This window comes from Salmo salar, chromosome 15 (assembly GCF_965601325.2).
Source record: "Salmo salar chromosome 15, fSalSal1, whole genome shotgun sequence".
NCBI lineage: Eukaryota > Metazoa > Chordata > Actinopteri > Salmoniformes > Salmonidae > Salmo > Salmo salar.
In genome coordinates this window covers 112,730,001-112,742,256 of record NC_138305.1, presented here as the reverse complement: position 1 = coordinate 112,742,256, position 12,256 = coordinate 112,730,001, and the positions used below count along the sequence as shown (strand labels likewise).

The window sequence follows — 12,256 nt, the reverse complement described above, 5'->3', positions numbered from 1 at the left end:
TTTTAGTACGAGAGGGCAAGGGGAAGAGAGAGGGGGAGGAAGGGAGGAGTCTGTTCTCTCTCTCTGTCTCTCTGTCTCTCGCAGGAACCAGAACAGATGAATGACAGGTGAGTGGAGGGAGAGGGAGGGAGAGAGGACTGCGGTTAGGATCCAGTTGTTATTTTAACTTGTGTCTTGCGAGGATGTTCTGTGTGTTGGAGACGATGCTTTGATGAGAGAGAAAGCCAGGGATGATGGAGAGAGATGAGACTGAAGGCTACACTCGGACTTCCTGGTATGTTCTCTTGTTTTTCTCTTTCACACTCTTGTTTCCCCTCACTGAGCTCTCTCTTTCCTCTCTCACTCTACCCGATGTCATATAGAGAGCATTGTTACCAGGTTTTGTCTGCTGGGGTTATTAAAATGGACCTTGTTCCAATATCTCAAATGCCTATCCTACTTCCTTGGTCTTACTGACTATTGAAGATGGACCGGACACTTTTACTTTTTCATGTCAGAGCAGATTAGAGATACAAGGAAGTAGTGAGAGGAGGGATGCATGTTATTAGTATTGGGACTAGGCCCTGGAGGAGGGCTGCATGTTAATAGTATTGGGACGAGGCCCTGGAGGAGGGCTGCATGTTTGTAGTATTGGGACGAGGCCCTGGAGGAGGCCTGCATGTTAACAGTATTGGGACGAGGCCCTGGAGGAGGCCTGCATGTTAACAGTATTGGGACGAGGCCCTGGAGGAGGCCTGCATGTTAACAGTATCGGGACGAGGCCCTGGAGGAGGCCTGCATGTTAACAGTATTGGGACGAGGCCCTGGAGGAGGGCTGCATGTTAACAGTATTGGGACGAGGCCCTGGAGGAGGGCTGCATGTTAACAGTATTGGGACGAGGCCCTGGAGGAGGCCTGCATGTTAACAGTATTGGGACGAGGCCCTGGAGGAGGGCTGCATGTTAACAGTATTGGGACGAGGCCCTGGAGGAGGGCTGCATGTTAACAGTATTGGGACGAGGCCCTGGAGGAGGGCTGCATGTTAACAGTATTGGGACGAGGCCCTGGAGGAGGGCTGCATGTTAACAGTATTGGGACGAGGCCCTGGAGGAGGGCTGCATGTTAACAGTATTGGGACGAGGCCCTGGAGGAGGGCTGCATGTTAACAGTATTGGGACGAGGCCCTGGGGTTCGTCTAAAGGTATCGGTAGCTTCCTGCTTCTACTTCTCACTGTGCTTTCTGTCTTCTGCTCTTAATGACCATATTAACAATGTAGTGCAGGTTTAACATCATTCTGTCTCTGTCTTTCTGTGTCTGTTATGACCTTTTCGATGTGTTTTCTAGGTCTGATGTACAGAGGGCTACCCACTCCACCAGCCCCCCAGACCATGCAGGAGTAAGTTTCTCATGTTACTTCCCTCTAATTTGACCCCCCCCCCGATCAGGGACCCGCCCATCGGACCCCCCCAAATCATAATCAGAACACAACTCAAGTGTAGTAAAAAAAAAAAAATATGAAAATTGTCTACAAGGAGTTTTTACTATGACGTCTGCATGGCTGGACGAACCAAGTCTAGAATTTTTAGAAAGCTTTCCTCTTTGGCATCGGAGAGAACATTTTAGCACTTTTCAAACTCATTTCCTGCAATTACAGTTTTGTCAGAGAGAGATTTATTGTTGGCAGCTTTTTGAAGCTAATATCCTGCAATTCTACACATTTTTTTTTTTTGTTGCCACGAGGTAGAGAGAACTTTGCAGTTTGAAATTTAAATCACAGAACATTTATGTAGATATCAGACCCATGTCGCCCAGGGTTAAGAACAAACATACCACATTTCTATTATACACTTTAAACTTATTCCACAGATTTCCTTTGCAAAACGTTGTTTAATCTGCTTTTACTAATATTCATTCAAGTCCCAGTGGTAATTGTGCTATGATGGTATTTTTGGTTTCTTTGTTTAAAATCATTTTAATTGAAAACAATCAGTCAGGTACTGCATAGTTACCGCGGTCAGGTACTGCATAGTTACCGCGGTCAGGTACTGCATAGTTACCGCGGTCAGGTACTGCATAGTTACCGCGGTCAGGTACTGCATAGTTACCGCGGTCAGGTACTGCATAGTTACCGCGGTCAGGTACTGCATAGTTACCGCGGTCAGGTACTGCATAGTTACCGCGGTCAGGTACTGCATAGTTACCGCGGTCAGGTACTGCATAGTTACCGCGGTCAGGTACTGCATAGTTACCGCGGTCAGGTACTGCATAGTTACCGCGGTCAGGTACTGCATAGTTACCGCGGTCAGGTACTGCATAGTTACCGTGGTCAGGTACTGCATAGTTACCGTAGTAAGGTACTGCATAGTAAGGTACTTCGTAGTAAGGTACTTCGTAGTAAGGTACTGCATAGTAAGGTACTGCATAGTAAGGTACTGCGTAGTAAGGTACTTCGTAGTAAGGTACTTCATAGTAAGGTACTTCGTAGTAAGGTACTGCGTAGTAAGGTACTGCATAGTAAGGTACTGCGTAGTAAGGTACTGCGTAGTAAGGTACTGCGTAGTAAGGTACTGCGTAGTAAGGTACTGCGTAGTAAGGTACTGCGTAGTCAGGTACTTCATCGTTATCAGAAATGATTTGATATTGATATACTAACCACTTTGAGAACCCCTGATTGGTCTCTGTCACTGAGTTATTTTGTGTCTGTGTAGAAAAAGAGGAAGCAGGATCCTGGTTCTGAGAGCGTCGTCAGAACCACAGAGGACCGAGTGAGTGACACACCGCCTGTCTACATCTCGCTCTCTGTTATACACTTCCTGGCTCTCTCTTTTCCTCTCTCTCTCTCTCTCTCTTTCCTTCTTCATCAATCTCTTTCTCGCTCTCTTGTCTGTTTTAACGGAAACTGAGCGTCTCCTCTGCAGCCACAGACTTGAACAGAGACAGAGACCTCAGCGGAACAGGCTGTTGACAGACAGAAACAGGGACACTGAACACTCTGTTCATCTCTGCTCTCTGTCTCTACTGAAATGTGTTTTCCTCTACTCATCGCTGAAAGGACAGGATAGGTTTTCATTATGGTGCTAAACACACACACCACATTTCTCAGTCTGGACACACTAGTGTTTTTAATAACTTTTAATAGTAAAATGTGTGAATAGTCCAGTCACCTAATATTAAATAGATAAACAGCTGTAGTAGATGTGGTGACTGGCAGCCATTTCAGATTTGACTCAACTAGTCTTCCTCTTCTAGAGACTCGCACAGGAAACAGGAACTGAGCCTCGCAACAATATCTTCTGTCTCTCTCTCTCGCCATCTCTCCTCTTTCTGTCTCTCTCTCCCTAGCCATCTCTCTCTCGCCATCTCTCCTCTTTCTGTCTCCTCTCCCCCTAGCCATCTCTCTCTCGCCATCTCTCCTCTTTCTGTCTCCTCTCCCCCTAGCCATCTCTCTCTCGCCATCTCTCCTCTTTCTGTCTCTCTCTCCCTAGCCATCTCTCTCTCGCCATCTCTCCTCTTTCTGTCTCTCTCTCCCTAGCCATCTCTCTCTCGCCATCTCTCCTCTTTCTGTCTCTCTCCCTAGCCATCTCTCCCTAGCCATCTCTCCTCTTTCTGTCTCTCTCCCTAGCCATCTCTCCCTAGCCATCTCTCCTCTTTCTGTCTCTCTCCCTAGCCATCTCTCCCTAGCCATCTCTCCTCTTTCTGTCTCTATCTCGCTCTTGCTCATTGATTGATTGGTATTATATGTATATATTTATATATTTATATTCCGGTTTATGACATTGCTCGTTCTGATATTTCTTAATTTATTTATATATATTTTTTTCTGGTTTAATCATCTTGCTGCATGTGTACGTGACCAGTAAACTTTGATTTTGACTGACTTCAATTCTCTTCTGTGATTGGTTATTTCTGGCAGGATGACGAGGATGATGATGATGACGACGACGATATGATGTCAGACCTGATGAAGGACTCTGAGGTGTGTGTGCTGTATGACGCGTCAACTATGAGGAGGTGGAGTCTAACGGCTAGGGGATGAAGTCAACGATGAGGGGGTGGAGTCTAACGGCTAGGGGGATGAAGTCACCTACAGTGAGGGGAAAAAAGTATTTGATCCCCTGCTGATTTTGTACGTTTGCCCACTGACAAAGAAATGATCAGTCTATAATTTTAATGGTTTATTTGAACAGTGAGAGACAGAATAACAACAAACAAATCCAGAAAAACGCATGTCAAAAATGTTATAAATTGATTTGCATTTTAATGAGGGAAATAAGTATTTGACCCCCTCTCAATCAGAAAGATTTCTGGCTCCCAGGTGTCTTTTATACAGGTAACGAGCTGAGATTAGGAGCACACTCTTAAAGGGAGTGCTCCTAATCTCAGTTTGTTACCTGTATGAAAGACCCCTGTCCACAGAAGCAATCAACCAATCAGATTCCAAACTCTCCACCATGGCCAAGACCAAAGAGCTCCAAGGACGTCAGGGACAAGATTGTAGACCTACACAAGGCTGGAATGGGCTACAAGACCATCGCCAAGCAGCTTGGTGAGAAGGTGACAACAGTTGGTGCGATTATTCGCAAATGGAAGAAACACAAAACTGTCAATCTCCCTCGGCCTGGGGCTCCATGCAAGATCTCACCTCGTGGAGTTGCAATGATCATGATAACGGGGAGGAATCAGCCCAGAACTACACGGGAGGATCTTGTCAATGATCTCAAGGCAGCTGGGACCATAGTCACCAAGAAAACAATTGGCAACACATTACGCCGTGAAGGACTGAAATCCTGCAGCGCCCACAAGGTCCCCCTGCTCAAGAAAGCACATATACATGCCCGTCTGAAGTTTGCCAATGAACATCTGAATAATTCAGAGGACAACTGAGTGAAAGTGTTGTGGTCAGATGAGACCAAAATGGAGCTCTTTGGCATCAACTCAACTCGCCGTGTTTGGAGGAGGAGGAATGCTGCCTATGGCCCCAAGAACACCATCCCCACCGTCAAACATGGAGGTGGAAACATTATGCTTTGGGGGTGTTTTTCTGCTAAGGGGACAGGACAACTTCACCGCATCAAAGGGATGATGGATGGGGCCATGTACCATCAAATCTTGGGTGAGAACCTCCTTCCCTCAGCCAGGGCATTGAAAATGGGTCGTGGATGGGTATTCCAGCATGACAATGACCCAAAACACACGGCCGAGGCAACAAAGGAGTGGCTCAAGAAGAAGCACATTAAGATCCTGGAGTGGCCTAGCCAGTCTCCAGACCTTCATCCCATAGAAAATCTGTGGAGGGAGCTGAAGGTTCCAGTTGCCAAACGTCAGCCTCGAAACCTTAATGACTTGGAGAAGATCTGCAAACCTGTGCAAACCTGGTGGCCAACGACAAGAAACGTTTGACCTCTGTGATTGCCAACAAGGGTTTTGCCACCAAGTACCAGGTCAAATACTTATTTCCCTCATTAAAATGCAAATCATTTTATAACATTTTTGACATGCGTTTTTCTGGATTTTTTTGTTGTTATTCTGTCTCTCACTGTTCAAATAAACCTACCATTAAAATTATAGACTGATAATTTCTTTGTCAGTGGGCAAACGTACAAAATAAGCAGGGGATCAAATACTTTTTTCCCCCCTCACTGTATGAGGAGGTGTAGTCTAACGGTACTGTTTGTTCCGTCGTGTCTCTGAGGTACTGTATGTCCCATGTCTCTGAGGTACTGTATGTCCCACGTCTCTGAGGTACTGTATGTCCCACGTCTCTCTGAGGTACTGTATGTCCCGTCGTGTCTCTGAGGTACTGTATGTCCCATCGTGTCTCTGAGGTACTGTATGTCCCGTCGTGTCTCTGAGGTACTGTATGTCCCGTCGTGTCTCTGAGGTACTGTATGTCCCGTCGTGTCTCTGAGGTACTGTATGTCCCGTCGTGTCTCTGAGGTACTGTATGTCCCGTCGTGTCTGAGGTACTGTATGTCCCGTCGTGTCTCTGAGGTACTGTATGTCCCGTCGTGTCTCTGAGGTACTGTATGTCCCGTCGTGTCTCTGAGGTACTGTATGTCCCGTCGTGTCTCTGAGGTACTGTATGTCCCGTCGTGTCTCTGAGGTACTGTATATCCCGTCGTGTCTCTGAGGTACTGTATGTCCCGTCGTGTCTCTGAGGTACTGTATGTCCCGTCGTGTCTCTGAGGTACTGTATGTCCCGTCGTGTCTCTGAGGTACTGTATGTCCCGTCGTGTCTGAGGTACTGTATGTCCCGTCGTGTCTCTGAGGTACTGTATGTCCCGTCGTGTCTCTGAGGTACTGTATGTCCCGTCGCGTCTCTGAGGTACTGTATGTCCCGTCGTGTCTCTGAGGTACTGTATGTCCCGTCGTGTCTCTGAGGTACTGTATGTCCCGTCGTGTCTCTGAGGTACTGTATGTCCCATGTCTCTGCAGGAGCCCAGCAATAAAAGGGTTAAGCCGGTGGGGAAAGGGGGAGGAGTCACAGGCATCATCACCCCAGTCAAAACACCTGCCCTGAAACGCCTGGGAAAGAGCATAACGGTAACACACACACACACACACACACACACACACACACACACACACACACACACACACACACACACACACACACACACACACACACACACACACACACACACACACACACACACACACACACACACACACACACACACACACACACACACACACAGAGAGAGAGAACACGCACACACAGAGAGCACACACACACACAGAGAGCACACACACACACAGAGAGCACACACACACAGCGAGCACACAGAGAGCACACACACAGAGCACACACACACACACACACAGAGAGCACACACACATACACACACACACAGAGAGCACACACACATACACACACACACAGAGAGCACACACACATACACACACACACAGAGAGCACACACACATACACACACACACAGAGAGCACACACACATACACACACACACAGAGAGCACACACACCACACACACACACACGAGAGCACACACACACAGAGAGAGAACACACACACACAGAGAGCACACACACACACAGAGAACACACACACACACACACACAGAGAACACACACACAGAGAACACACACACACACACACAGAGAGAGCACACACACACACACACACACAGAGAGCACACACACACACACAGAGAACACACACACACAGAGAACACACACACACAGAGAGCACACACACAGAGAGAACACACACACACACAGAGAACACACATGAATACAATGGCTGAATCCAAGATGGCGTAGCAGTCAAACATCTCTGTCCTCGTCGTGTCCCGTGTATTTATCTCTTTATATATTTTTTCTTCGCATATATTTTTAAAATATTTTTCTTAACCTCAACTCCAACATACTCTCCTGCAACCAGCCTCATCCAATGTGGTATGGATCTGCTATTTTCTATACTTCAGAACCGGAACCCCCATCAGGAGCTAACTAGCTACTAGCTACTAGTCAGTTAGCCACTGCTAGCGGTCATCAGCTACCCTTTTAGCCCGGACAACTCCTGCTAGTCTGCACAGCGCGATTCAAACCAGAGCAAATCGGACGTATTTTTTTTCTCCATATCTCCGGATTCCTGCCGCAAGCTCTGAACCTTTTTACCTGGATCATCGCAGCTAGCTAGCTGCTATCCGAGTGGCCACTCCCGGCTAACGTCTCTGTCCCGAAGCAAGAATCAGTTAGCCTGGAGCTAGGCCCATCTCCCAGCTAGCCGAAGAGGTCCATCAGCCACTCCTTGGGCTACAATACTTATTCTGCCAATTGGCCTGGACCCCCGCCGACCCTTCACGACTGGACTACCGACGTAATTCGCCCGAGGGGGTTTATCAACTGGCTACTCTGTCGCGACGTTCCCTGAATGCCCATCTGTTTTCTACTGTATTATTGACTGTATGCTTGTTTATTCCATGTGTAACTCTGTGTTGTTTGTGTCAAACACACGCACAACCTTCCAGACTAGCATTGGGGAAGTCCGCTCTAGTACACCAGAGATTGAGGAAACTAAATGAAAATCTGTGTGTGTGTGTCTCTCTACCCTCAGAGGTCCATCAGTTTCCGGACAGAGGCACGACCTTTGCCCCCTGCTCCTATTCGCTCGCGGCAGAAGGCCTCGTCGTTCCCGCGGCGACGCAGTAGCCAATGCTGGAGTGACACAGTGGACAGTCACGACCTCACGGCCAAGGAGATCAAACGACAAGAGGTCAGGGGTTATTCTTACAGGGGTCGCAGGTCAAAGGTCAGGGGTTAGAGGTCAGGGGTTGTAAGACTAGTCCATGTTTACACCAATCCTCTAGTCCATGTCTTCACCAATCCACTAGTCCATGTCTTCACCAATCCACTAGTCCATATTTACACCAATCCTCTAGTCCATGTCTTCACCAATCCACTAGTCCATGTCTTCACCAATCCACTAGTCCATATTTACACCAATCCACTAGTCCATGTCTTCACCAATCCACTAGTCCATGTGTACACCAATCCACTAGTCCATGTCTTCACCAATCCACTAGTCCATGTCTTCACCAATCCACTAGTCCATGTCTTCACCAATCCACTAGTCCATGTTTACACCAATCCACTAGTCCATGTCTTCACCAATCCACTAGTCCATGTCTTCACCAATCCACTAGTCCATGTTTACACCAATCCACTAGTCCATGTTTACACCAATCCACTAGTCCATGTCTTCACCAATCCACTAGTCCATGTCTTCACCAATCCACTAGTCCATGTCTTCACCAATCCACTAGTCCATGTCTTCACCAATCCACTAGTCCATGTCTTCACCAATCCACTAGTCCATGTCTTCACCAATCCACTAGTCCATGTCTTCACCAATCCACTAGTCCATGTCTTCACCAATCCACTAGTCCATGTCTTCACCAATCCACTAGTCCATGTCTTCACCAATCCACTAGTCCATGTTTACACCAATCCACTAGTCCATGTGTACACCAATCCACTAGTCCATATTTACACCAATCCACTAGTCCATGTTTACACCAAAACACTAGTCCATGTTTACACCAATCCACTAGTCCATGTTTACACCAATCCACTAGTCCATGTCTTCACCAATCCACTAGTCCATGTCTTCACCAATCCACTAGTCCATGTCTTCACCAATCCACTAGTCCATGTCTTCACCAATCCACTAGTCCATGTCTTCACCAATCCACTAGTCCATGTCTTCACCAATCCACTAGTCCATGTTTACACCAATCCACTAGTCCATGTGTACACCAATCCACTAGTTCATATTTACACCAATCCACTAGTCCATGTTTACACCAATCCACTAGTCCATGTGTACACCAATCCACTAGTCCATGTTTACACCAATCCACTAGTCCATGTGTACACCAATCCACTAGTCCATATTTACACCAATCCACTAGTCCATGTTTACACCAAAACACTAGTCCATGTTTACACCAATCTACTAGTCCATGTTTACACCAATCCACTAGTCCATATTTACACCAATCCACTAGTCCATGTTTACACCAAAACACTAGTCCATGTTTACACCAATCTACTAGTCCATGTTTACACCAATCCACTGCTTTTAGGTTTGTGGGAAGCAGTGAACACTTTTAGGAAGTAGTGAACACTTCAGGAGAAGGGAGATAATGTTGGGATGCACTCAGGGAGGGAGTTAGGAGTTTGGGATGTGGTTGTAGACTTGTTTATGAAGTTGTATCAGGTCAAGTGGTGTCCTATGATAGTTGTGGAGAGCTACAGACCAGGGTGTGCATGTTTTGTTCCAGCCCAACACTAACAAACACGCCTGAGGCTTTGGTGTGGTACAGACTGTACAGTGTCGTGTCTGGGTGGGGCATCAGTTGCGGTTTCATTTCCTGTTAAAGGCCTCTGCCGTGGGAGATGAAAGAGGAAGTGAGCTGGTAGAACTTCCTGTTAAAGAAATTCTAACTGATTAGCTGTGGTACCTCTGTGTGCTTGTTGCTGTGGAAATGTGTGATTTTGCGGTTGGGAAGTGTGTTTGGTTTTCAGTGAAGGATGGTTGTGTAGGCTTTAACAGAATCTACAGTCTGTAGTGACCCATGAGGCTTTAACAGAATCTACAGTCTGTAGTGACCCATGAGGCTTTAACAGAATCTACAGTCTGTAGTGACCCATGAGGCTTTAACAGAATCTACAGTCTGTAGTGACCCATGAGGCTTTAACAGAATCTACAGTCTGTAGTGACCCATGAGGCTTTAACAGAATCTACAGTCTGTAGTGACCCATGAGGCTTTAACAGAATCTACAGTCTAATGTTGCTCTGTTGCAGCTGCAGTATTAGTGAGAAGCTGACTGGTGTCCCCTCTCATGTAGGAGACAGTGCTCAGTAAATAAACTAACTCTCTCTCTGTCTCTCTGTCTCGCTCTGTCTCGCTCTGTCTCGCTCTGTCTCGCTCTGTCTCGCTCTGTCTCGCTCTGTCTCGCTCTGTCTCGCTCTGTCTCGCTCTGTCTCGCTCTGTCTCGCTCTCTCTCGCTCTCTCTCGCTCTCTCTCGCTCTCTCTCGCTCTCTCTCGCTCTCTCTCGCTCTCTCTCGCTCTCTCTCGCTCTCTCTCTCTCTGTCTCTCGCTCTCTCTCGCGCTCTCTCGCGCTCTCTCTGCTCTCTCGCGCTCTCTCGCTCTCTCGCTCTCTCGCTCTCTCGCTCTCTCTCTCTCTCGCTCTCTCTCTGTCTCTCGCTCTCTCTCTGTCTCTCGCTCTCTCTCTGTCTCTCTGTCTCTCGCTCTCTCTCTGTCTCTCTCTGTCTCTCGCTCTCGCTCTGTCTCTCGCTCTCGCTCTGTCTCTCGCTCTCGCTCTCTCTCTGTCTCTCTCTGTCTCTCGCTCTCGCTCTGTCTCTCGCTCTCTCTCTCTCTCTGTCTCTGTCTCTGTCTCTCTCTCTGTCTCTCTCTCTCTCTCTGTCTCTGTCTCTGTCTCTGTCTCTCTCTCTGTCTCTCTGTCTCTCTCTGTCTCTCTCTCTCGGTGTCTTCCCTCTTCTCTCTTCTCTCTACTAGGTGATCTATGAGTTGACGGAGGGAGAGAGACAGCTGATCGAGGACCTCCGTCTGGTTAAAAAGGTACCTGTCAACTCTGTGGTGTTCCAGGTGTACTATGAACAAACTCTGTGGTGTTCCAAGTGTACTAGGAACAAACTCTGTGGTGTTCCAGGTGTACTAGGAACAAACTCTGTGGTGTTCCAGGTGTACTAGGAACAAACTCTGTGGTGTTCCAGGTGTACTAGGAACAAACTCTGTGGTGTTCCAGGTGTACTAGGAACAAACTCTGGTGTTCCAGGTGTACTAGGAACTAACTCTGGTGTTCCAGGTGTACTAGGAACTAACTCTGGTGTTCCAGGTGTACTAACTCTGTGGTGTTCCAGGTGTACTAGGAACTAACTCTGGTGTTCCAGGTGTACTAACTCTGTGGTGTTCCAGGTGTACTAGGAACAAACTCTGTGGTATTCCAGGTACTAACTCTGTGGTGTTCCAGGTGTACTAACTCTGTGGTATTCCAGGTGTACTAACTCTGTGGTATTCCAGGTGTACTAACTCTGTGGTGTTCCAGGTGATAACTCTGTGGTGTTCCAGGTACTAACTCTGTGGTGTTCCAGGTACTAACTCTGTGGTGTTCCAGGTGTACTAACTCTGTGGTGTTCCAGGTACTAACTCTGTGGTGTTCCAGGTGTACTAACTCTGTGGTGTTCCAGGTACTAACTCTGTGGTGTTCCAGGTGTACTAACTCTGTGGTATTCCAGGTGTACTAACTCTGTGGTATTCCAGGTGTACTAACTCTGTGGTGTTCCAGGTGCTAACTCTGTGGTGTTCCAGGTGCTAACTCTGTGGTGTTCCAGGTACTAACTCTGTGGTGTTCCAGGTACTAACTCTGTGGTGTTCCAGGTACTAACTCTGTGGTGTTCCAGGTGATTACTCTGTGGTGTTCCAGGTGATAACTCTGTGGTGTTCCAGGTGCTAACTCTGTGGTGTTCCAGGTGTACTAACTCTGTGGTGTTCCAGGGTACTAACTCTGTGGTGTTCCAGGTGTACTAACTCTGTGGTGTTCCAGGTGTACTAACTCTGTGGTGTTCCAGGTGTACTAACTCTGTGGTGTTCCAGGTGTACTAACTCTGTGGTGTTCCAGGTACTAACTCTGTGGTGTTCCAGGTACTAACTCTGTGGTGTTCCAGGTACTAACTCTGTGGTGTTCCAGGTACTAACTCTGTGGTGTTCCAGGTACTAACTCTGTGGT

At 47.4% G+C, this 12,256-nt stretch overlaps 1 protein-coding gene across 1 annotated transcript in view; it reads left to right on the top strand.

The window, feature by feature from the left end:
- Positions 1–12,256, top strand: part of arhgef3l (Rho guanine nucleotide exchange factor (GEF) 3, like) — a 20,078-nt gene continuing 7,822 nt past the window's right edge. The window contains exons 1-7 of the mRNA XM_074112235.2: positions 1–274; positions 1,325–1,376; positions 2,689–2,745; positions 3,894–3,956; positions 6,416–6,523; positions 8,058–8,216; positions 11,026–11,088. Of these exons, the coding sequence (XP_073968336.1) occupies positions 231–274; positions 1,325–1,376; positions 2,689–2,745; positions 3,894–3,956; positions 6,416–6,523; positions 8,058–8,216; positions 11,026–11,088 (546 nt within the window). The 5' untranslated portion in view covers positions 1–230. The remainder of the gene's footprint in view (positions 275–1,324; positions 1,377–2,688; positions 2,746–3,893; positions 3,957–6,415; positions 6,524–8,057; positions 8,217–11,025; positions 11,089–12,256) is intronic.